Genomic DNA, 25,141 nt, shown 5'->3' on the forward strand with positions numbered 1-25,141 from the left:
TCGCCCATCCTCCCGTCTCCCAAGCCGTCCCCCTCCGCGCCGTCCCTCTCGCCCTCGCCCTCGCCCTCGCCGCCCAACCTCGGCAGGCGCACCTCTCTCATCGACCTCAAGGACTGGGTGCTCGACGACGGCCCCAGCCCCTTGCCTCCCACCCGCCAGAAGCGTCTCGTGAACACGGACGGCAAGCCCGTCCTCCCGATCAGCATCACCCCTCGCCCCTCCCATCGCCACACGTCCGACTCCGTTGTCTCGACCACCCCGCTCATCAGTCTCGACCTGTCTCCGTTCAATGCATCCAGTTCCCGCCCAGTTCCCCCGCTTCCTCCCCGCAAACCCTCGTACACCTCTCTCAAGTCTGTTTCCACTACCCCGTCCACCTCCTCTTCCGTCCCCCGCAGCCCCATCGTCCCTCCTGCCACTCTACCCCCTAGAAAGCCCCCCTCTCGCGATACGCTTTCAGCAGATCACACCTATCCTCCCCCGATCGCCCCCGGTCTGTCGACGCCCTCCCGCACCAACCAGGGCCATGCGCCTGCGTCCTCCATCTCTTCCTTCCACTCTGTCTCTCTCTCATCTGATGGCGGCAACGAGCCCTCCTCACCCACGTCCCGCCGAGCCACCTCGTCTCCAAGCAGCCCCACCCGCGAAGTAGACTCCGTCAGCCTTGCCGAGTCTTTCGACAACGTCTCCATTTCGTCGGCCATTAGTCCTGCATTTTCCTCGCCCGCCCATGACTGGGACGCATACATGTCTTCAAAACGGCCTTCCGAGCCCCCGAAGCTCCCACAGCGTCCCCAGCCGGGCTCCAAACCATCGCTTCTGCAACCACACGCGTCCTCGTCTCTTTCACACAACCAAGCGCCGTCACCTCGTCCTCCCCCTGTACGTAAGCCCGCCCCGCCGCCACCACGCCCACGCGCACCTCCTTCGCGTCCATCATCGACCTCGACAACATCCACGACCGCATCCTCCTTGTCTGATCATGCGTCCATCCTTAGTGCCTCGACCTCGACCTCACAGTCGCACTCCTACGCAACGCTTAAACCCAGCTCCGTGGTCCCTTTGGGCTTAGGCTCCAAACCCGACCAGCTCGCACGCCCCACGCCCATCCCACCGACCGCACGTCGGCGGTACGAGACGCTCTTCGAACGCAACATTCGCGCGCAGCGAGCCTCGGTGTCTAAGGCGCAGGCGAAGCCGTCCCCGCAGCCAAGCGGGCGCATGCGCAAGGCCGCGGGCTGGCGCGGCTTGTCGGTCGACTTGCTCACGAGCCCGGAGCTGCTCACAATCGAGGCAGAAATCGACGTAGATCCGGTTGAGGTGAGCCCGGAGGAGCGCCTTGGTGGCGAGACAGTACGCAGGATTTGGACGCTCTCGCGCTTGGGGAGAGGGGCGTTGTGTGCGATTTGGTGAGTGCTCTCTGCCGCGCTAGCTTTGTGCGCAAGATGTTTATGATGTCCGTCCATAGGGCCGCTTGCGATCCCGCCGGTACGGGCTCTCTCGATCGCGAAGGATTTGTGAAGGGCATGTGGCAGATCGACGAGGAGCTGCATCGAGCACAAATACAAGGAGCTCGATATAAGCTCGTGTCGGGCCGACGTGCAGCGAGTACTCGTAGTCAGAGTAAAGTTAGGGTTGGAAAACCAATTCTACGATGAGGATAATTCGGGTGTGTCTGGTGGCTCTGTTTTGATCACTTTTGTGCTGGAATAGACATTTCGCTCTGCGCGGACATCGTGGACTGAGCTAGCTGGCTCGTGTAGCATTTTCATCTTAATGATTTGGCTGCAATGTACATATATAAATGCATATATACCCTCTTCACACGCATCAGTTTGCAATGCATAATGCATACATTTGCAATGGGTCAAATGAAGATTGACATAGCACAACATATAATCCATGTTACACCCCGCTCCATACTATCACACAGGCAATCTAACTTGCAGGGCAAGTAAACAGTAAATCAGATCGCCCTTGGCGGACCCCTTCCCCGCCCTTTCACGTTCGCGCCCGTGTCATAGATCTGTGCCAACAAGCCGAGCACTCCGCCATCCTCTAGATCGTCATCCTCTTCTGCCTGTGTTTGGCTCTGTGTCACCGGTGGGTTGGGCCGGCGTCCGTCTACATACGACTCGCCAAGCATGCTGCCCACACCGCCGTCCAGCGCCAGCTCTTCCTCCGGGATCACATCCGTCGACGGCTGTTTCGGCGCAGCGGGCATCATGCTGCCCTGTGAGTCCCCTAGCACTGCCGTCTGCGCCATCTCTGGGCCCACTGCAGACTGGAAGATCGTCGATGCGCCCGTCAGTCCACGCGTGCTCTGCATGAGGGTACTCCCCCGTCTGCGCACGCTCTGGCTGGCGCTCTGGCTCTGCCGGAGCGCGCGGTCGTACTCGCGCGCTCTGTCCGCCGGGTCGAGATGGACGGTGGCGTCCAGATTGCTCTCCTGCCCGAATGCTGGCCGTGACCCGGAGTCAGAGGGCTGTCGCAGTAGACGCCGCCGGCCGAGACCGATGGGATGCGCCGCGCTGAAGTCGGCGATACGGCTTAGGTAGAGAGAGCCACCCGGGTCAGTAGGCATCCATTCCGGATTGGCGGCCTGCAGAAGATCAGGATCATTGGTGAGAAGACGTTGACCTAGACACTGCACGAATACATCATCAAAACTCACCTTGAAGTTTAGGAAGCTCTTCTCCATCTTCCCCTCTTTTGACACAAACCTCTCGTCCTGTACGTTGGTAGGCGCGCCAAACTGAATGCGTGCGTGTCTAGTGTGAGCAAAATTGGAGACTTCTTTGTAACGTAAGCTTACCTTGACGTTGCCGTGCCGTTGGAAGTCGAAAACCGCAAAGCTACAAACATAACCCAAGCCGTCCACATGAACCGTAAATTCCCGGAAGAAATCGATCAGTGCAGGTGCACAAGTCGGGAGCGAGTACCATAACACGAATGGTGTCAAAATCACGGAAAGTAGTTCTTGTGCGAAGATCATGACCTTCATATTGAATAGCTCCCCAAACTCTGCGTGCACCTGTCACAATGAATCTGTCAGTACGAGTGCATTATGACTATATAGTGAATCCACCTTCTTAGAGTGCAACTGGTCCTTCCACTCATCCGGTAAGTAGTGCGTATATTGGACGACCTCCATCATGAGTAGTTCAGGATCAAAAACTCGGTGCTCCTCAGGGATCATACCCCGTGCGACAGCCAAAATTGAACCAAATACTGTAATATAGAATAAGACTGTGCGGTGAGGGGTAATCTCGAAATAAAGGAATTGATCTGGATCGACCACAGTCGCAAGCAACAGCACGGCGGCGAATGAGCCCGCAATGAACGAAACGAATCTGTGGTAACAGTCAGTCTCATATCCATTTTGATAAAACCTCATTCCAACAGACCGATTGATGAGTGTCAACTTCTCGTTCGGGAATTGCCCAATGTACATGCTCGCTGTCACGTAAGATTCACTAAGACGCCGTTTGAAAAGATGAGGCAGCTCGTTGAACTCGCGAAACTTCCACTGAGCGAAAGGTGTATACCGTCGTCCGCCAATATTTGATGGATTCTTGTGGTACTCCTGAAACGCAAGTGCATGTGGATGTTGATGGAAAAATTGAGGAAATGAAGAAAAGTACGGACCTCAAAATATCGGAAGAATGAGTACATGACTAAGTACAGCACAATGAACGGGACGAAAATTGCATTCAAGATACCCATGAATATGAGGCGACGGCGCAGCCTGGAAAAATTATCTTGAGCAAACATGCCGAACGCCGGCAGAACGGCAACAAACCCTTCAATGAGTACGGCCCGATTCTTGGATTTCAAGAACACCTTTCTCACTCGGCCGCTAGAGTCAAACAGATACTCCATCAAACAAAACCTCAAATTCCACTCCAGTGCCCTTGTGAGCACTCGGCCTTTCCCGTCCTCCTTCGTACCGACGAAGCGCTTGACAACCGGCGGGAGAGGCACTCGTAGATCCAAAAGTTCCTTGTTGAAGAGAGCGATGAGGTAATTCTCTTGTCGCATGATACGATTGGCGATATCATGAGCATCTAACTTGGCAGTTACAGATTGGCCAGCTCCTGTCGACGAAAGCGCGGTGAGCGGATTATCCTCCCGAATAGCGCCGATGCGGCGCACTACTTCCGGCCAGGAAATCGTTTGTATGTCCGCCTATAGACTGATTAGACGAATTTTCAAGACGATCATAATTATACTCACATCCGGAATATGGAGGAGGTGGGTATAAAAGCGATACATGTCTACCAATCGCAGGATACCCAGAACATACGTGACAATCTGCCATATGAAGAAGGCAGAGAACAGTATGAAGAACAGGAAGGTAAATCCCGAAAATCTGATGCCAGTCAGATGAGTGAAGCAGCTACCGAATACAAAACAACGCACCTCGAGACACAGCGGTCGACAATAGCCTCACCTAACCGAGTGCTTTTACCATGTCCAATACGGGAATAATCTACGCATCCCAACAAGAAAGTAGAGAAGCTAATGACGAACCCCACTGTGCTACGCATGTGCATTAGCGAATCAATCATAAATTCTTCGCATCAAGCAAAGCTCACTGACAGAAGATTCAGTCCGCGAGATAAGGCAATGCTATAGATGCCTTTCCCTTCATAGTAATAATAAACCTCCTGAAGAAACGCGTCAAGATTGTAGACATTGACCCAATTCCACAGGGCACGCTCGTGGGCATCAAGACCGCGCATCTGCTTCGATTGATATTCATACAAAGGCTGAGTACTCTGTGGCTCCTCGATGTCCAGTTCCGATGGTCTTGGAGGTATCGACACGGGAGTCCCCTTCGAGTTTATGGGTAGTATGGGCCGTGCATGCTTCCGAGAGCCTGATGCAGAATATAGTGGCTGTCTTCTACTGCTTCTCTCCTTGCTCTTTGGGATCACAGTAGGGGACGTAGGCAAGCGTTTGTTGGGAGACACGGCCTCAATCATCAAATTCTCTGGGACTTCGTCGTCAGACGACTCTTCGTGTTTCGGGTCAGCCTGCCGGATGTTCGGTCTTAGTACGTTCATCTCGGAAGCATCGCCACCCCACGAAACTCGCCGCTTTCCATGCGACTTTGACTTCACAGGATTGTGGAACATTGAACTCCGGCTCGCATGGCCTGCCTCGACATCGTCGTCTACGCGTTGGTTCTCGTCTACCTCCTCTTCCTCTTCCTCCAGGACAGACTGGCTGGCTTGGACGTATCCCTGATACGTCCGTCCCATAGGGTTTAGCATATGAAGAAACGGTCGCGAGCTGCTCCCCCCAGGAAATATAGACTGCGAGCCGTGAAGTGACCGAGAGGAAGAAAGCGGTCGCGAGCTTGAGGAGGTTGGGGGTGGTGAGTTTGACATTGCTTCCCACAAGCTGTATTAAGCAGATACTGCCCCTCAACGCAGCATACCAAAGTCTTAGGGGAACAGAGGAGACGAAGAAAGTCTATCTCAGCTGTGCCACTCCGGGTCCGCTGGGTCGAAGACGTAATGCTAAGTCCGAAGGGGGTACCGATAACCTAAAAATGGTAATTCGATGTTCGATTTTGGCCAAAATCATGTTCATAATGCGCCCCAATCGTGCAAGCTGTAGCGGTGCAGACGTGCAAGCTCTGGCCTGAGCGCGAACATTCGCAGGATGCCTGTGACTGCTTCTTGGAGTCGAACATTGTTGCAACAATATGGACATACCAAACTAGCTCGCCTCCGTTTGCGTGGCTCTCGTTCGCTTTCGACGGCTGTCACGGATCCTGCTATTCGACAGTTCATCTGTAGACTTGGGGAACATCAGCCCTGCTATGGCGTAGCGTCTTCTAGCATTCGCATTATGAGTCAACCCCAAGATTTCTACCAATGTTTGCTGGTATGTCTTGCTCAACTATTGAACGTTTGACCTGCATCGACCATCCAACTTGTCAGAACATGATTCAGAGAGCGCGGCAGAGGATATTCATATCTTCCCTATATATCGGATCCGAAGACTTTGAGCTTGTATGTGCAAGATATCACTTCATACTCGTGCCAATCTCATTGTAGACCGTTAGATCGACACGCTTCGGGCATCTCTTCAGGCTAATCCTTTGTTGCGTGTACAGATGCACCTTGACTATAATCGCTGTACGCGTCCTGAACCCTTATCGACTGCTAATCTACTTGTACCACTTCTAAAAGAATTCCCTGACCGCGTCCGCGTCTGGCTTTTCCGCAGTCCCAAACTCAAGGGTTTATTGGCCAAACTTATGCCCCCTCGCTTCAACGAAGGTTGGGGTGGTACATGGCATCCGAAGATTTATGGTGCTGATGATGAACTGCTAATATCTGGGTAAGGAGGTACGTCCCCCGAATTCGGTTGCACTGCAAGTTTGACATATCTTTAGTGCCAACCTAAATACGTCCTATTTCACGAACCGACAGGATCGTTATATACATTTTACCGATCAAGCTCCTTTGGCGCAATACTGCCTCTCTTTTCTCGATCAAGCTGCTACATTTTCATACTCGCTGCTACCTTCTTCGTCTACATCTGGTGACTACGTGCTTGATTGGCCGGATCAGCGTACACATCCGCACCATTTCGAATCAAAAGCGCAAGCTGCTCTGACCGCGTTTCAAGATAGATCTCGAAAATCAAGCATCAGCAAAGTGACCTCAGTCATGAGTGGTGTCCAACAGGGCGAGAAATCCAAAGCGGACACCCTTGTGTTTCCTATAATACAGGCGGGGCAATTCAGTGTGCGGGAGGAAGAGCGGTGCCTCAGTCTTCTCTTTCGCCAAGTCTCCGGGACCGAATCACAGACTCCAGGAAACACTGGCCATATGATAGATCTGACTAGCGGCTATTTTGGACTGTACAAACCGTACCAGGACCTCATTATAGGTTCTCAATTGGCATGCCGTGTACTGGCTGCCAGTCCTAAGGTCAGTTGTGGTTGAATTTTTGTCCTGGTTGATTCACAGTAGGAATGCATGATAGGCGAACGGCTTTTATGGCTCTAGAGGAGTTTCGGGGAGGGTACCCGAGGGATATACTGTACTTGAACGGCAGTTTATGAGGGCTGTAAATACTGCAAAACGTGATTGGACACATGACCAGCACACCGGTGAACACTCAGGAGTGCAGTTAAATGAGTGGGAGAGAGACGGTTGGACCTATCATGCCAAGGGTATTTACATTTCTATTATGAGAGATTGGACTCATGCTGACACACCGTTGCAGGCATCTGGCTGCGTCCAACGCCGTCTGCAGACCCCTCAGTGACGCTATTCGGATCAACTAACCTCAATTCAAGATCGGCGAATTTGGACACTGAACTCTCCTTCCTCCTCGTGACGAACGCTTCTGCCTTGCGCTCTCGTCTAGCAGAGGAATTGAATGACCTTCGCGCTTATGCACACCCATGGAAAGGTGCGGAGCGCAAGGTGCGACTAGGATCCTGGATTCTAGCGAGAGCACTGCAAGACCGTTTATAGCATCCTCGGGCTCGGATGTTGAAGGGACCGACTACGCGTGCGTTTCTGGCTATACTCTAGCATATCTCGTAATATCAGTATGACAACTCCCTTCGTCAAACAACCTCAATTGTGGGTTCTAGTAAAACTCATATGTGTGCACAAGGACCACCTAGTTACGTTCATCTATGGCTTATGGCTGATGAATCTGGGGCTCCCTCAAGCACTTCATTAGTATTGACTGTCGCCGTCTTGCGTGCCCCTCCTTCCGCCACCTTCTTGGCCTTTGATGGCTTTCCTGATATTCCACTGACGGCCTGATCAATATATGCGAACTTGCGAGAGTCAAGTGTGAATGTTACTGGTCCCTAATACGAGCTTAGTTCATATACGAACGAGACGCCGTATGTCCATACATCGTTAGTCAGGCTGACATTCATCATCGCGCCAAATTGACCATCTGGGGATGGTATAAGCGTGACACTTATAAAAGATAGGCATGACAGTACCTTTAATTAGCTCTGGCTGATAAAGACTGGTCATTCTTTCAAGGAAGGCACTATAGAGTTGTCGACCTGGCTCTGTGCCCTGGATAAATACATCAGCATGTCAAAATCGTAGTCAATAGTAACAAAAACACCATTGCGTGATGAAAATCAGGCTTATTCCCCTTACTCGTGTTGGCCAGGAGAGTAAATTGAGATACACAAAGTACCTCGCCGTTGATATCCCTCACACTTCTCTTCCACATCGAGCCTGAGTCATCTGAGAACACCCTCAGGGACAGTCTAGAATGTGTCGTAGGCATTGTCAGGTTTTGGAGATGTACTCAGAGTCTCAGAAGAACTTCAGTGCGGCGAACACACATTTTGCTGCATATTGTCTCAACATCGGTAGAGGTGTCATCTATTCTGTGCAGAGAGTAAGTCAGATAATCCATGCGAAAATGTGATTTAGACCTTTCCCGATGCCTACTAGGACCATAAGTCCTCGGGCGATTGAAGACACGACCTCATTGTCAACTGGCGAAGCAAACCCTCAAGCTCATCAATGAAAAGATCCGGCAGAAGACATAGTAGTTTGAAGATATACCAGTCACCGAGGCAGTGCTGACTCGCTGCACTACTGCACGCATGCCTTGTGGTGGACGAAAGCCTGCACTGTGCAGCTGATTGTGACAGTACCTGCTCACTGGATAACATCATCTGCTTGGATGGCGGGAGATCTCGATCTCGCGTCGAGCGCCTTCAGCCACAATTTCTTTGCATCCAACCATCTCGGTGCTGCCAGGGACGCCTTTCATCGACGCATAATGGAATCTGTCGTACTTGAAACAAGCATGGGCGATATACAACTTGAACTTTACTGGGACCATGCTCCCAAAGTATGTGATTCCAACGGACACAGCCCTTAACGAGACTCAACCTCTCGTTCTTTGAGTATACAGACATGCAAGAACTTTTCTGAGCTCGCAAAGCGTGGATATTACAACGGGGTTATATTTCATCGCATTATCGCTGTAAGTGTGGTGTTTTGCCTTTGGATAGCTCTCAATTTGAACGTTCAAATTAGGACTTCATGGTGCAAGGTGGAGATCCGACGGGCACAGGTAGAGGAGGAACGAGCATTTATGGGCAGAAATTGTACGTTCCATCGTTAAAATGGTCACTTATCACTCAATCTGTGATTAGTCAGGACGAGATCCACCCAGAGCTGCGATTCACCGGCGCAGGAATCCTAGCGATGGCAAACTCGGGCCCAAATACAAATGGTGAATGCCAGTCTCTCGCAAAGTCACTACCACGGCTAACATAATATGTAATACGACGCGTCAGGTTCGCAATTCTTCCTTACACTAGCACCAACGCCATATTTGGACAACAAGCACACCATCTTTGGGCGAGTCAGCTCCGGGATGCGTGTTCTCCAGCGGCTTGGTTCGGTTGCTACTGATGCTCAGGACAGGTAAGTCAGAATCATAGTTGGCCATAGACGGTATTATTAACCTCTGTTGAACCGAAGACCCCGGGAAGACGTGAAGATTCACAAGGCTCGTGTTGTGTAATCACGCAAGCTGTCGTCTCAATCACCTATTCACTCGTTCGAATTCTCGAATCCTATAACATGTCATGAAGAACGCACGACTCTTGTGTAGAACTGGAAGGCTATGCGAAGGCTTTCTTCAAATGTGTCGACCAGTAAATCATGACGGAAGAGTATATGGACATTCATGCTGTTGGCATGGTCTACTGATAACGTGGGCCAGTGGAAGCAACATTCTCCTATTTGCACTTTTCTTCCTTCTCCACGAAAGTGACGTCTACCCAGCACGGCAGCCGTGTCGAGTGACAATTTGGCGATTTACATGTCTCTGAGAAGTGACCCATGGATGTCGTAACTGACCAGATCTAGCTGATATCTTACGTGTCAATGTCCAACATTCAACCCTGGTAACTATGAACTTCAGACGGCACACAATTGCACTCGCTATATTTCGTCTGAATGGGGTAAGTTATGATGTTCCAGGCCACAACCTTCATATGTATATCCTCCAACATCCGCCCCTCAATCTATCGGCGCAGGATCGATACATTACATGTTGATTTTCCGGGTTCAAATTTAGTGTGCATATGCGGAAGTAGGAGGTAGTACGCCGGTAATTCGATTTTCATGCTGATTTCTACTAGCTCTCGGAGTTGCATATATTTCAATTACTGCAGCTTTGATTCACTATTTTCTCCAAAGTGTTTCCAGTCACTTAATTCAAAGCCCTCGGCTCGTGAGCCATTTGGGTCGTTGTGATTGCCTTTCATACTGATACACCTTTGTTCACGAGCTGGCCATACTGCATTTGATCTTTTGTTCCTACGGGAAAGGGTGTCATCAATCATCCAGGCGGAGTGCAGGAGATATTCCAGTGAATCGAGCTTCTCCAGAACTAAATGCATTTTTCGGTCCAACTATATGCGGCTTGGATACTACATATACCTTAGAGACCACGATGTAGTAAATCCCTTACCGCGGAGATCCACTTCTGTCTCCTCGCCCTTTTCGGACCAGTTGTGCCTCAAATCTGTATCTGTAGGAATGGACCTGGTTCTATTCTCTGAGCAAGCCTGTTCTACGTTTATCGATCTTGTCGGCCTATAATTCGTTACATTTGTCGTGACCGTCTGGAATTAAACACCGCGATCGTCGCTGGGATAATGGATTCAACACCCTAATGTTCCGAAATATTAGGTTCCAATACATCGCTGATAATGAATTTCCTCATGCACTCTGACTCCCGTAGTCCCATATGTCAAGATAAGTCGCGCTGTCTTTATTGGTCGCTGCGGCACACCACTGGCCCTCGAACACTGCCTGCGATACATCCATGGCACCTTGGAGCAGCCCACGAATACCTGCGCCAGTACGAATGTCCCACATCCACAAGGCCCCTTTGCTCCCGCTGAGTATCTTCTCTTCGTCGTGGTGGAGGCAAACCACCGTAGTGCCGGGACCACCGGTCGGAAGGATGTGCAAGAGCTCACCGGTGTCCGGGTTCCACACACGCAGCGTGGCGTCGGCTGACGCGGAGACGAGATACGAGGGAGAAACGCGGAGAAGGCCTACAACGCTTGTGTGCCCTGTCAGGGTATACTTGCATTGACCTCTCAGCAGATCCCATACACGGACAGTACAGTCCATGGATCCTGAATACGCAATGTTGCGTTCCCCGTCGAGAGCGATGCTAAAAACTGATCGGCTAGTCAGAAGTGAGTGTTATCTCAACAGTACGAAGGTACTTGCCTTTGTCTTTGTGCATAGCAAAAATATACTTACACCCCCCAGTGATTATGTCCCAAGATCGTACCGTACAATCATAGCTGCCGGATACAAGTGTACGGCCGTGCACTGCATGGTCGCGAATGGCTTGTGTGTGGCCTCTCAAACGCCGTTGATGATGCGGATTGTTTTCAGGAGTCACCTATCAAAGTGAGTAATTTTTTGTAGATGTATAAATCAGAATTAGCAGGAAACGTACCTCTGACGGGTCACCCTCCTCCGTACAGCAATTACCGTCGCTTTCGCCTTTCTTGGGCAAAGACCACACCCTCAGGTTGTGGTCTCTGCTACCACTAACTATAAGCGGACGTTTGGGCCACAGTTCCCGGACAGTCTCCCCCGACTTATCCTTGACATCAACCCACATTGGTTGAGCAATTCGCAATGCTCGGACCGTGCCTTTATGTCCGCCAAAGACATGGGTGCATCTTCCAGTGGGCATGTCCCACACGCGTACCGTATGATCGGTTGAGCCACTCACGAGAGTATCCTCCGCGACCGCCAAGCTCCAGATCCCGCCTGCGTGCCCTTTCAGAGTGCGCACCAATTTGCCGCTGGCGGCTGCATACATGTTGATGGTGCCGTCCTCAGAGGCAGAGATTATACTGCCTTGATGAATGATGAGCGACGTCACAAGCGAGCTGCCATGAACCGGTAGGCGGGTATGTTTTGCTTCTCCGCTTATCCATCGTTGTCGGATGGTGGCCTCCGAGTCCGACACTGAATTAGCCTGGGGCGGGGCAGAAATGGTGGAAGACATGATGAGGAGTGAGAAAGCTCGCGGCGGAGAAATATAGAAAATGAACAATAGCCATCACAACAGATTGGAACAAAGGAGCATATTTTATCGATAATGTTGGTGCAAGCCCACATTCGCGGCCCGCATGCGCGCAGAGTCACGGTGATCTGAGATCGGGGTAGAAAATCCATATATGGCAATTGTTGTATTCGTTTGTCTGTCTAAACCAGAGCTAGAGCCGACACACGACTGCAGGTGGATCTCATCCGCAATCGATCCAGGGTATCGTACAGTTCATATCTTTCGTATATTGCACATACAAGTCTTTCAGAATGGCTCAGCAGAGACGACACTGTGATGCACACATATCCATGCTGCCCCCTGGTAAATATGATGGTAACGTCTACAGGCACGCCGTCCTATGGTGCTGCCAAATTCACAGATTATACATATAAGTAGCTGCTATAATGCACAATGCACAACATGTACGAACGAGATCCGACTGGAGAATAATATTGCACACAAGAAATACTATATTACCGCGTCCCCACACGCCGAAGAAAGGAGTTATCATCGCCGCCTGTGGCTCATATTGACATGGCGTATGCGAGGTCGCGTCGGCGTTTCGTCGTTTCCTGGTGGCAGACGGACAATTGACGAAGGGCCTGCCGACGCTGGACCCCGCGACACGAGCCTTGCGCCCAGCGATCGACTGCGATTTCGATCGTTCTGGTATGGGGATGAAACGGACATCACCGATCCCTGCGCCGACGGTACTGTGCCGTCTTCGTCTGACTCCCGCCAGTCCGCCAGCCGGTCATCATCTCCCTCGATGTGTTCGAACTCCTGGTCATCGACAGTGTCTTCCATATCCGAGGGCATCGCACCGTCGAGGTCTTGATCCATCGCGTCTACCTCCGCCTGCTCGTCTTCGTCTTCCTCGTCACTGTCTTCGTCGTACACTCCTCCCGGCGGCTCGCCGACCCATTCATCGTCCCCTTCTTCAGTCCCAAAGTCCCACACATCGAGTACTGTCGAGTCCATCCGGTTACTCGCTGCAACACACCATCGACCTTCGAACACAACTTGCCACACCCCAACAATCCCAGTCAGCAAATCACGAACTTGAGTGCCGTCGCGAATGTCCCACATCTTCAGTGTGCCGTCGCTCCCGCTCAGAACCTTGAACTCATCATGCTGGAAACACGTGATGGCCCCATTGTGGGCCGCCAGAGTGTGATGATGCTCGCCGGTATCTGGGTCCCAAACCCGAAGCGTCGAATCTGCTGCGGCTGATACCAGATACGAGGGCGACAAACCAAGAAGACCGACGAGGGAAGTATGCCCAGCCAACATATGCTGACAATGACCGTTATGGAGGTTCCAAACACGAACAGTGCCATCCATGGATCCTGAGCATGCGAGGTTACGGTTGATGTCAAGAACAACGCTATATACTACAAGCTGATGTCAGGACTATCATCCTGGTATATGCGACTCAAAACCCACCTTTCTGTGTGTGACCTTGAAGAGTCCACTTGCAGTTACCGGTGATGATGTCCCATATACGCACGGTGCAGTCGTAGCTGCCAGACACTAATGTCCGACCGCGCGCTGCGAGAGCGCGGACAGCATGTTCATGACCCTCCAGATGTAGCTTGTGGTAAGGATTGTCTTCGACATCCTCCTGGGGGACAACTATTAGCCTCGTCAGCGAACCCACAAACAGATCTTTTCACCTCAGATGGGTCGACCTCGGTGTCGTCCGCGCCGTAACACCTATATTCATCATCACCTGGCTTTGGCAGCGTCCATACCCTCAGCGTATGGTCCCTGCTACCGGTAACAATCAGAGGACGTTTGGGCCACTTCTCCCGCGAGATTGTTCCATCGTCGTTCTCGACATCCACCCACTCCGGCTTCACAATCGCTAGACATCGCACAGTGCTCGTGTGCCCGCCAAATACATGCGTACAGCGGCCTGTGGACAGATCCCATATGCGCACAGTACGGTCCGTCGACCCGCTGACTAGCGTGTTTTTCGTCGCTGCCAGCGCCCAGACACCACCCTCGTGGCCGTCAAGCGAGCGCAACAGCTCGCCAGTGACAGGTGAGTAGACATGTATCGAGTGGTCGTCTGATGCAGAGATGATACGCCCGTGCGAGAAAATGAGGCAAGTCACGACAGACCGCCCATGCGCCGGGAACGTGAGGCGCTTCGGGTTCTGGTTCTGCACCCAGCGCGTACGAGTGAGATGTCGTGACTTGAACAGGATCTTATATGGATGTGGAGGAGGTAAAGCACCCTCGCACAAACCTTCGCGCCGTTGCCTCGCAAACATTGCATCTTTGAAGGCGATTTCCGAGCCGTGTCCGAACCATATCTTAGTAGCCTTCAAGAGATCCCGCCAGAGGACCGCATCAGAGTCAATGATGGCCCTCCATGCCTTCGACACCCGTGACGCACGTGCCAGGTCGGAAAAGGAGAGGAAACTGAGGACATGGGAGACAAGCTCCGGAGGGAGGAGGGTCAGGAAGTCGCGCGCCAATGTGGGTGTGAGAATGGAGTGCAATGTCCGTAGGACTGAGAGAGGAGAGTGTCGCAAGAACGTCAGCAGGACATGCGATTGCAGCTGGGGAGGAAGATTGGAGTAGTGAGCAAGAAGGGCAGGAAGCGACATGAGTGCAGTCATAGAGACGTCTGGTTGGATGGGAGCTTGGGGGGGCTGAGGAGATGAATGACCGCTTGGTGGGGCAGAAGGCCAGATGCTTTCCGGCGATGGTGAGCCATGGGGAGATGGAAGGGGGGACGGTGGTGCAGCAGTATTGATTGGGGGCATTATGGGAGCTGGCTTTGCCCTCTTGCGTGGTGGGGTGTTGGTAACGAGTCCTGGGATAGCCTCGATGCCCTCCATCATGTTCTCGTTGCTGTAGGACCTCTTGCGGCCATATCGCTCGATCGCTTCAGCGAGGCCTACGTCTTTCTGGGCCTGTCCCTCTTCATCTCGTTTGAGCATTGTCCAGCCTGCGCCACAGACGACTTCCTCTTCCTCATGCATCTCTTCTTCGCCTACCTCGCCATCGCGAAATGTGGCCCTGGATCCACCAGGGAAAACAAGAGGGAACTGGCGTAAGGATCGGGGGAGGTGTGCGCGCAGAAGGGGGTATGCCTTTGGATCTTTGGGGGACGACGGGGCGGGGAGTGGCGGGAGCGGGATGGGCGCGTATGTAGTGGTTGTCGTGGTCGTCGTCACAATGCTATTTACAATAAAGACTAAGGGTCTGAGGGAAAAAGAAAGAGAATACGACGTACGTGGTGGTGTTTACGGAGGGGGCGAGCTGGATGTAGGGGCGATGGTGAGACGACATGGTGATGAGGGCAAAGAAGGCGCGCCTGCGCTATGGGATGGGAGGGAACGGTGGACGACGTTGGAATCGCGTCAAGCGAGGCGCGACGCGCGCTCCGGGAGGCCGAGGCGGACTCTCAACTCTCCGGCCACGCCACGGAAGCTTTCCTTTTATGTCGTTCTGCATTGTCCTGTGGCTGCATCGAGATCTCATCGAGTAGACACCTTCAAGCAATGAGCCACGCAATATTATGATTTATCTGGTAGCGGCGTCGGGGCTCCGTTTCATGTTATCGTCGTGCACGTAGAGAGCCTTTGAAACTTTATTCGCATAATAAATGTGAATGGTGAATGGCTGGGCGGACTCAAAGGCATGATCCCAGACACCACCGCAGTGGATCCCTCGACTGCGCACTGAAGCCTGCAGATCAATAAACATCGTAGTGGTAATTCGCAAACTCAGTGTAGCATTTGCAATAGCAACACTCCAGTAGTATTTTGTGACATGCACGTCGAGATCTTCATTGCAACGAGGTCCATTAAAGGAGGCGCATGCATTTTCCAGAGTGCGCGTGTGTCTTCCCCGCTACCTTTTGTGAAGTCAAACTGGAAATGGGGAGCTGTCCAAAGTCCGATAAAGTAGCGCACTCGGAGGCGCGTCGGCGTCTAAGTTTACAAGCTCAAGTTTAGTCCGATCCCAAGGACGATCAAGCTCGGCTACTCTCGAGCCATTTCACACCTCCTAGGCACAGTAGCCCATAGTATCCTTCGCACAACCCTCCTAGTCTCCAACCGCTCGACATCCCTCTCAGCCTCGTCGATATCTACCCCTCCACTCTCCTCCTTGGTGCCTGGATGAGTTAAGCTGCTCTCACTCCAGGCTATTTCTCACTCCCTGGCAACTCCCTGGCGAATTTGTCCACTCACAAATACCTCCAACGGAGCACTTGACTCATATCACCTTTTATCGATTGCTAACGTAACAGATTCACGCGTGTGTTTCGTCGCCCCTTTCTTCCTGCTTCTCTGAAGCCATGTTATTGATTCTTGCGTCCAGACTTTCCCTCCCACGGATCCCTGCGACACCGGCGTCGCTCGAAGAGGTTTTCTGCTTTAACAATTAGGTCCTGCCCCTCATACGGAATCTGCCTAAACATCTCTTCAGCATGTCAGCATCCTCCTCCAATTTTTCGGGATTCTACGCAAACCCGGCTCAACAACCGGCATCCTACTCTGCCTCAATTACCCCTTCCCAATCTCGCGATCAGACGGCTCGACCAGGACAGGCCTCATCTTCGTCTGCTGTTCACAACGACAGCTCTCTCTCAATTTTTCCTTCTCAATACTATTCGTATCACCAGTCGCAGCGACAACTCTCCGCGTCTCATCTCGCAGTTCCTCCGAATCTCTCGTCGCCGTCCTCGCAAGGTTCTGAGACTCTGGTGACCACGCCAACTGATCATCCAGCATCATTTAGCGGCCCCAATGCTAATGGCAAGCGTCCTGCGTCCCCTCACGTTCAGGCGGGCGACAAGCGTAAGAAGTCACGTAAGGACAAGGTCGATGATGGAGAGGACAGTCATAGCCCAGAAGCTGAGAAGGGCGAGGAGCCTGTAAAAGCAAAGTCTACGCGTGGCTCAAGGTACGTTCGTGCACGCTCGTTGCACATATAGTCTATTGAACCTGCTCGATAGAGCATGTACGGTCTGTCGCCGCTTGAAGATGAAATGCGTGGGTGCGGAGAATGGCCCTCCGTGCAAGCGTTGCCAAGCCGGCGGGCATGAATGTATATTTGAGGAGTCGAATAGAGGAAAACGATCCACAAAGTACGTAGTGTGTGCCCATGCCCTTGTTTGCACGCCCGCTAATAGCTTTAACAAGAAAACACGAGGTTCTTCAGCGGTCGTTGCGTAAAATGGAGCGTACATTAGACACAATCTTCAGGTCTCTAGGAGCTCCTCCATCTGATGGGCCGTCTCGCTCTCCTTCACCTGACGGCCAGCCACCACCGTCGGGTGAGACCCATCCTCTTCTCGCATCCCCACCACAATCACCTGCGGATGCACTTCGGCGTCATTCAGAACATCCTCCCCAATCCCCCAAGCTTCCATCATTACCAGATGACTCGCTGAATCCCCTTGGACTGTTGGCGGAAGCAAGTCTAGCAAATCGTAGGGCTCAGGCTGGCTCCAAGTCAGACTTGGCTTCGACTGCCATGTTGAGTCGAAGTTCAGAGCCGTCGAGGATGGGCGTGGCTAGTGACCTATACTTCAAGCCTGGTGGGTGTTTCTGTATGGCCTACAGCGATTGAAATATTGATAATGTTTCCTCTTCTAGGGCCTATGAGCATATTGCCACTTAGGCGTCTGTATATCGAACGTCAGATTCAACCTGAAATGCTTGGCTTTGTTAGCACGGATGAAGTCATAGCCTTGTTTAAAATGTGCGATCCTTTCGTTTTCCGTGTACTTAATTGATTGATTTTGGCATGTATAGATATTTTGATCATATGAACGTGAGTATTTTGATCAGGCTGTCAAGAAAAGCGATCTCATGCGCGCTACCAGGTGCATTGTGCACTCCTAGATCCCGATTTTCACACCCCAGCTTTAGTCTGCTCGCGGTCGCCATTCCTGCTCACGACGAGTGAGCTTTTCTCTCTACTGTTTATGGTAAAGGCTTATCTTGCGCTACCCTAGTCTGTGCGATTGCCTCGCGGTTCTACAATGCCCGTGATGAGCTCTATCCCAGACTTGCTGAGTTAGCAAAGAAGTTGGCTTTCAATGTCCCGGCAAGGGGATACAAGTCTGTTGAGATCGTTCAGGCGTATTTGCTAAACACGCTCTGGGGCTGTGGTCCTGTAGAGCGCTACGAGCAGGATAGGACGTGGATGCTTCTTGGGATGGGAATTAGGTATGAACTTCGGCAATTCTCACCGCCATTTATTTTTGACACGTCAATGCGACACAGGATGGCGCTTGATTTGAACATCCACAGGCACACCGAAGTATTGAACGACGGCACAGAAGAAGGGAACGCTCGTGATCGTGAAGTCCACACCCGAGAAAGGACTTGGATCTTATGCTTCATCCTCGATCGAAGCTTTAGTGCACAAATGGGAAAGCCATACACCATCAAAGAAGAGTGGGTTGTACTTTTGTGCTCATCTCTGACATGGGTTCCCACACTCTTCTCTTCTCTGCCTTTTTAGTTTTATCATCCGCAATGCATCGCGGTGGTCTCAATCGCCGATCGCCATGCCGTCGGACACGCATACTGCAGGATGTGCGGTGCGCATGCGTGCACGTTTTCATTGAAACTGGATCTCATGTCACCCTCAGGATCTGCAACGCATTCTCACCCGAAGCCTCGACCTACTCTACTCAAATAACAGCACGTCGTCGGGCCTCCAAGAAGACTGTGACTATCTTCTAGTGATCAAAACCATGGAAGCCCAACTACTTTCATGGCAGCATGATTGGGTCAGGAAAATTTCGGAAAGTAAGTCCGGTCTAGATGTGTCCCATTTTCATCTTAGTTTGTTTTACGGTATCTAGCCGAGAAATCTGATTTTGCAAGGAAGTATGCGGAGCTCAGCTGCGAATTCAATTTCCACTATGCAATGCTCACTATCAACTCATTCGGACTACAAAATGCCCTTCAACGTTCTCCAGTAGACATGGGGCATTTCTTCGCGCGCTGCCACTCTTCTGCTGTCAAGTGTGTGACAGTGATTCACGGCGAACTGGGCTCTCTTGGTTACTTGAAGTACGCTCCGGACTCGTTATTTGTCCAGGGATCATACGCAGTCCTGAGTTTGTTGAAGGTTAGGTCAATGGATGTCTGGTGCACATTATACAATGTCTGACCCCCAACGGCATATAGCTCCTGCGGCCAGAATTTAGCTCTTATCTGGACCATGAACAGAAGACAATTGCCCTTGTCAAGGATGTGGCGGATATTTTTGAGAGGGTTGCCGAGTCGCCTCTACATACACCCGCACTCTATAGTGTGTTCCTCCGAGCCGTCATCGCTGCCAAGACGGATCCCTCTACCACTGCAACAGCGCCTGCGTCTTTCGAAGCCGGATCCAGAACAGAGTCTGCGACAGTGCAAGAACTACCAACTGCTCCACCCGCATTTGATCTCTCACAAAGCAAACCACAGATGTCTACTACCATTCCTCCTGTGGATCCACTTGCTGCATTCTTTAATACCGGTGAGATGGGTCCTGTTGCAGACATGTCGACGTTCCCGCCCACCATGGCGCCGAATCCCTCGCTGGATATGAATATGCTCTCGATGGATAGCATACTGAGTGCGGACTTCTGGGACAGCATGCTTGTTCCAGGTTAGTGCCCACTCCGCTCTTGATGCGGATTATTGGCTAAAAGTACCGGATAATAGGGTCGTCTAATTCGCTTGAGAGTCTGAGCAACGGCTATGTGTACGGAGCAGGAGGTAGCGGTCTGATTACCCCCCGTATATGGCATCCATTAACGGGGATGCCGGAGGCGTCCCAGGGTGCGGAAGACGTTGACAATCGGACGCCCCAGTACAAGACTGACAATACGTATGACCTAATGCAATCGCAAGTACACAGGCATTCACTCAATCCGTAAGCGTCCGCAGATCGGGTTTCCTTGCCATTCGTGTTGTTGTTCTCAGCCTGTTCATCACTATTCCCACTCTTAGCTTGTGTCAGATCTGTTGTTTGTTTTGCTTTTTGCCTCTGGAGCTAGGGTGGTATGTGTAGGCTTGATCTGTTAAAGATATATTAAGTAGACGTAGCCGTAGGTGCTTTTACTAATTCTGTTATGAGTGAACCCGTGGGAATCGAAACGATACCTTGACCAGTGAGAGCGTTTCATCAGATCACGATCGGCGTAGATGCTGATATTGTGGAGCTCTTCGGTGTTCCCAATGCCACCAACTCACCTCCAACACAATACTCGCATTTCGAACAATAATTGTACTGATGTTGCTGAGTCCAAAACCTATTTGTAAGGATCAGCCTGGGTACTTATGAGTCATCTTGAGGCTTAGTAGATCCGACGGTCCCGACGAACCCGACGTGTAGCGTTCAATGCCACGCCAATTGCTTGGCGAGCGGTCCAGGCACAACATACGAGGAGGATTTTAAATGACCGCCTTTCTACCAGCTCAGACGTTCTCCTGGACATCGCATTGCGGCCTTAGTCTCTGCCACTGTCGTAGTTTACGACTAACTTCATTCTTTTCTCTATTCATTCCTTAAAATGCGCATCGTCAGCTCAAAGCCATTTCTCGTCGTGGCGCTCTGCGCAAGTTGTCAGTTAATCATTTTACGTTTGTTGCGATGATTATACTAACGCAGAATCAACGTTGCATGTTCTCATAGATGCTGCTGCCGTCAGTCCTCTACGCCCGTGGCACAGGCGACAATTTGCTCCCTTGCCAACCGAGTCCGCTGACGGTGGTGGTGGATATGTTCCGGAAGCCGGGGACGGATACGGGTTCAATGGGCCTGGTGGGTGTATCTCTATTAAGCTGCTCGCCAAAACTGACTCTAATGTAGACAGTACAAGCGTCGTAGGGGCCCCTTACGACGCCGGACCCTACGGTCCTTGTAAGTGCGATCACGTTGCGCTGCGTTTGAAGGATTCTGATTGACGTAATACAGACGGAACCACCACCATTCAGCCTGGTTTCCAAATCGGCGGCTCCGGGAGCTGTAGCTCTAGTAATGGTGTCATGGTCTGCACCAACGTCGCATACATGTCTGGCCCAACGACGGGCTGGACGAGCACCCAAATCGTGACGTCGCCTATCGCAGCGCAGACCGCCGGTTACACCTCGACCGAAGGAGGTGGTATAGGTCCTGGAGATACCGTAGTGATCTACCCGGGCTCGCTGACATCTACGTCGCCTGTTGCAGGGGTGACTGTGAACACGGGATCCCCTTCGGATGCACCCAACCTTACGTCCACCACCAATACGTCCGATAACTCAAGCGGCGCGAGCAGTAAGAGTAGTGGCACAACTTCGACTACGTCCTCGGCCCCTACTACGACGACCACAAATCAAACTAAGACCAGCAGTGGGGCTGAGGTAGACGCGTTCATGTTTTTCTGGATAAAAATTTCCGGCTTTGTTGTTACTCTTCTCATGATCTTGTGAGAATGCTCAGACAAGTAGTCGTAGTATTCACAGCAGTGATTTCCAACACTACCGCGACAACTGTCCAGGGACATTTATTGTGTATGTTCAAGCCTTTGTAGTAGTTGGTGATCACATGTACTACAGTGCCAATGGCATGGCATTGGCCGACCACTAAACTTATTTCGGGGGTGTAGGATTTGCAAGTTGCTCTAGGCATCCTCAGACTCTGACATCGGAACCCAAATTCCTGCGTTTGGCATCGATCTCCGCCAAGAATTCTTTTGGCAGTGATTTGGGTTTACGCCGCGCCCCCATCAACGTCCGTTTTGTGGGCAAGTCGAGTGACACTGTATGTGAGGAATTGACGTGTCTGCTGTTCAACAAAGTCAAAATTGACTCCGAAAGGCTTGTAATGGACCTCACAGTTTCCATAGCGGTCCTGTACCAAGGAGACATGTTGACTTGGCGCCAAGGTTGTCTCGACTTTCGAGTCATTGTCGCAGGCGTCCCATGCCACCAGTTGCATGAGATTTCTGTCTTTAGCAGTGAGTGCTTGATCCACGTTCAAGACGCTGTCTACTAGTTCTTGCTGTCTCCCTTGTTTGAGAGTCATTCGGTACCGGTTCTTTCAACATCTTCAACAGTGTATATGCAATTCCATCTATCTTCAACTCCGAGTGTCCGCCGCCTCGGAGCATATATGTACTAGTTCCGGTTCCGAAAATTAGTTAACATCTTGCTGATGCGCTAGATCGGTCTCTGATGGCCCAGACACATACAAGTCGAGATGTATAAGACATCTTCATCAGCTTTATGACCCCATTCAACTTTGCCTGAATCTTGCTGTGCCAACCCTCCCACTCGTTAAAGCCACTCGTTCAAAATGCATTCAATCCGTTCAAAAGCAATTTTCGCTACTTTTTTCTTGGTAGAATGTAAGTTTGTTGTTCGTTTCTCTCTCTCTAGTTTTCTAATACGCCGTGATGCATATTAGATGCTGCTGCCATCACTTCCTTGTACATTCCGGGCTTCGATCCCCAGCCAGTGACCGCCAACGTGCTGGGTGTTGGAGCCGATGGTGCTACGACGTACCTCATTGCTCCGGGAGTGAGCAGCGGAACGTTCGACGACAGCGGCTTCGATGGACCTGGTCTGTATTGATGTGCACTCTTGTACTAGTCCCTTAATTGATTTGTTAATGCCGCTACAGCTACCCTTGTTGTCGGTGCATCTAGTGTTGGATTGACGTATATCGACCCTAACGTGGGCAATCTCTTTGAGAACTGCGGCATCGCCGATGGACTCGCTGTCTGCACCGACGTCATCGAGCAGGTGGGACCAATGTCCTTCACTTCTACCGTCGTTGTCACCGAGACAGTATCATCCTTTCCGGTTCAAGGCGGCGCTCCTACTGCGGTGACTACCACATCAACTGGTGTGTCCACCGGGGCCACTGCGGACGCAACGACCACTTCTTCAGGAGGCTCCAACGCTTCGAGCGGCCCTTCGTCTTCCGCTTCTACTACGACCACCGCATCCCAGAACAAGAACAGCGGTGGAGTGAAAACAACATTTATTCCTTTTTTCTTGATATTATCGGGTTCTGTGGTTGCTCTTCTCATGATCTTGTAAAGATGCGTGTGTAGGCAGTAGCGCCGTTCTCGTCGGACGGCTATTTCGCGTGGATTTCATGTTGTATGTGCAAGGGCCCCTTTGTTACATCAATGTGTTCTATGGCAGCGGAAATGCAATCACTGGGTTCTAATATGCTGTAGATTCGGTAGTCAACAAGATACCACCGGCGACTACTCGGACGGCTTATTCACTGCACCTAGTGGGCTGACTGGTGGCTTGGCTCTAGAATAATTTCCGATGCCGTGCAGTACGAAGGGCACACAAATCTCTAGCAGAGAATATGCAGAACGGCTGCCCAGGAAATGTTTTCACGATGCCAGATTATATCTACCCATTAGGATTCACCTAACCGCGAGTATTCGTTGGTCCGATAAGTTGGACTCAAATGCTTTCCCGTAGATCTATCCAGGAAATTTTGGAGAATGGCGAATGTAGCTGTAATTGTGCGCAAAGATAGAAACGCTGTGCGACTGAACGAAATGCGAGGTGCCCTAGCGAACCTGTGACAAATGTGTTCACGGAATCTAAAGAAAAATCACTCACCAGAACTCTCGATATGTGGGTGTGTAGGATAACTCATAAGTTGCTCGATGGACATGGATTTATCTCAAATTTTGACTTCAGAGAGTCTGCATGCTAGTGATTTCGTCAACTTATACACGCCAATCGCCAATGTCAAGGAAAATCGTCCATCATCAGAGCCGCGGTATCGGCTAGTCTGTTCACCTTTTTCGTTGTTTGGAAGCCCTGACAAATCCTCAAAAACGCCATCAATGGCTAATGGATGGGCAATGAACGTTAGAGCTCCTGTTTACTTACCTGCATTGCGGCCTGCAGAGTCGGAGAAGTGAGTCTCAACCCCATGGTAGCGACGTTTGAGTGGGCGGAAATCCTCGCTCAGGCAGCAACGGACAGGGAGGACGGGGACTACTATTCGGTGGCTAACGCCTTTTTGTACGCTTACACGATATTGCGGAAGTCTGCATTTACGGTGTTTTGCGAGAGGATAAATATGGACTCTTCTGATGTTCACCCTGACTCTAAGGATTATAAGTTCTTTGAGCAGGATTATCAAGCCAATTGTAAGGCAACTCGATTGATTGAGGCATGGAAGTACCAGGCCCCGACTTATCCCCCCCTGCGTTTTTCAGGGACATGCAGAATGTCGACCATCTCCTTAGAGAGCGTGGCGACCTTGCGAGCGGGAATTCGTCCCGCTCCGGATCACCTCCTAGTTCGATCATGGACGAGGGGGACGTATCGGGATGACTACCATCCGGCAGATAGGTTTTATTTACACTCTTACACTCTGCATGTACCCTACGGTATGGAGTATAAACCTGGAATTAAAATAAAATAAAAAAAGAGTCGGAGAAGTGTGACGGAGGATTAGCGTGACATATGTGACTACACGCGTTTCCGAGGAACGCGACATGTGCACACGATCGTAGCCACTTTGGTTAACGTTGCAGTGAGTGAACGCATTATCCCCTCATACCCCCTCACTCTTCTTTACTTCGCGCCTTTTCATCTACCTCTCTGTCATATTGGAATTATCTCTATTTCTTCTAAGAAAGTCTAGCTAACCAATCAGTGGATGTCGGTCTCTCATACTGGAGCATTTCAATAGTGTGGCTGCTGGGTCCGGACCCAAGATCGGCTCTGTCTCACTGAATATTTCGCAAGCACCATGGCAGACGATAACCTCGACTCCAATGGACGAGGGAGACCTCTTCCAAAACGTGCAGCAGCTAAGAAATCCTCACAACTGTCAGCGGAGCAACTAGACGGGTCCTCCGATGAGGAGGACAGAGAGCTGGCGTTTGGAGAGCCGTCCAAGCACAGGAGCCCTGTCAAATTCACATATAGGAAAGGAAGACATCGTGACTCGCCGAAGAAATCACAGGACATTCCACTGGTATCCTCTAACCGTCCCCGCCGTAAATCGGCAGGCGCTCCTCGTCCGC

General features: G+C 51.3%; 8 protein-coding genes across 8 annotated transcripts; 5 read left to right on the forward strand and 3 right to left on the reverse strand.

Moving 5' to 3' along the window:
• Positions 1-1,966: 1,966 nt before the first annotated feature.
• On the reverse strand, positions 1,967-5,396 carry FIBRA_01638 (uncharacterized protein; the record flags this gene model as incomplete). The annotated part of the gene is made up of 10 exons (XM_012323512.1): positions 1,967-2,602; positions 2,675-2,755; positions 2,816-3,034; positions 3,089-3,353; positions 3,408-3,586; positions 3,649-3,748; positions 3,803-4,188; positions 4,237-4,372; positions 4,423-4,542; positions 4,603-5,396. The coding sequence occupies 10 exons, from the start codon at positions 5,394-5,396 to the stop codon at positions 1,967-1,969; spliced, it is 2,916 nt and encodes a 971-aa protein (XP_012178902.1).
• Positions 5,397-5,673: 277 nt separating this feature from the next.
• FIBRA_01639 (uncharacterized protein) lies at positions 5,674-7,505 on the forward strand (the record flags this gene model as incomplete). Its single annotated transcript, XM_012323513.1, has 6 exons — positions 5,674-5,898; positions 5,955-6,026; positions 6,080-6,357; positions 6,413-6,953; positions 7,009-7,198; positions 7,252-7,505. The coding sequence occupies 6 exons, from the start codon at positions 5,674-5,676 to the stop codon at positions 7,503-7,505; spliced, it is 1,560 nt and encodes a 519-aa protein (XP_012178903.1).
• A 1,192-nt stretch (positions 7,506-8,697) lies between these two features.
• On the forward strand, positions 8,698-9,549 carry FIBRA_01640 (uncharacterized protein; the record flags this gene model as incomplete). Its single annotated transcript, XM_012323514.1, has 6 exons — positions 8,698-8,868; positions 8,932-9,003; positions 9,057-9,127; positions 9,176-9,255; positions 9,320-9,449; positions 9,507-9,549. 6 exons carry the CDS (start codon positions 8,698-8,700, stop codon positions 9,547-9,549), a joined length of 567 nt encoding a protein of 188 aa, XP_012178904.1.
• A 1,205-nt stretch (positions 9,550-10,754) lies between these two features.
• Positions 10,755-12,072, reverse strand: FIBRA_01641 (uncharacterized protein; the record flags this gene model as incomplete). Its single annotated transcript, XM_012323515.1, has 3 exons — positions 10,755-11,224; positions 11,346-11,454; positions 11,512-12,072. 3 exons carry the CDS (start codon positions 12,070-12,072, stop codon positions 10,755-10,757), a joined length of 1,140 nt encoding a protein of 379 aa, XP_012178905.1.
• A 549-nt stretch (positions 12,073-12,621) lies between these two features.
• FIBRA_01642 (uncharacterized protein) lies at positions 12,622-15,420 on the reverse strand (the record flags this gene model as incomplete). The annotated part of the gene is made up of 4 exons (XM_012323516.1): positions 12,622-13,508; positions 13,561-13,738; positions 13,791-15,309; positions 15,365-15,420. 4 exons carry the CDS (start codon positions 15,418-15,420, stop codon positions 12,622-12,624), a joined length of 2,640 nt encoding a protein of 879 aa, XP_012178906.1.
• A 1,144-nt stretch (positions 15,421-16,564) lies between these two features.
• On the forward strand, positions 16,565-21,557 carry FIBRA_01643 (uncharacterized protein; the record flags this gene model as incomplete). The annotated part of the gene is made up of 16 exons (XM_012323517.1): positions 16,565-17,040; positions 17,093-17,224; positions 17,280-17,677; positions 17,736-17,841; positions 17,895-17,913; positions 17,966-18,044; positions 18,098-18,311; positions 18,369-18,542; positions 18,610-18,688; positions 18,740-18,899; positions 18,956-19,224; positions 19,284-19,749; positions 19,806-20,016; positions 20,795-20,907; positions 20,956-21,006; positions 21,061-21,557. The coding sequence occupies 16 exons, from the start codon at positions 16,565-16,567 to the stop codon at positions 21,555-21,557; spliced, it is 3,444 nt and encodes a 1,147-aa protein (XP_012178907.1).
• An 865-nt stretch (positions 21,558-22,422) lies between these two features.
• Positions 22,423-23,171, forward strand: FIBRA_01644 (uncharacterized protein; the record flags this gene model as incomplete). The annotated part of the gene is made up of 3 exons (XM_012323518.1): positions 22,423-22,474; positions 22,534-22,689; positions 22,750-23,171. The coding sequence occupies 3 exons, from the start codon at positions 22,423-22,425 to the stop codon at positions 23,169-23,171; spliced, it is 630 nt and encodes a 209-aa protein (XP_012178908.1).
• Positions 23,172-24,036: 865 nt separating this feature from the next.
• On the forward strand, positions 24,037-24,443 carry FIBRA_01645 (uncharacterized protein; the record flags this gene model as incomplete). The annotated part of the gene is made up of 2 exons (XM_012323519.1): positions 24,037-24,256; positions 24,295-24,443. The coding sequence occupies 2 exons, from the start codon at positions 24,037-24,039 to the stop codon at positions 24,441-24,443; spliced, it is 369 nt and encodes a 122-aa protein (XP_012178909.1).
• Positions 24,444-25,141: the final 698 nt, after the last annotated feature.

Source organism: Fibroporia radiculosa (assembly GCF_000313525.1).
Source record: "Fibroporia radiculosa TFFH 294 genomic supercontigs, scaffold764, whole genome shotgun sequence".
Taxonomy (NCBI): domain Eukaryota; kingdom Fungi; phylum Basidiomycota; class Agaricomycetes; order Polyporales; family Fibroporiaceae; genus Fibroporia; species Fibroporia radiculosa.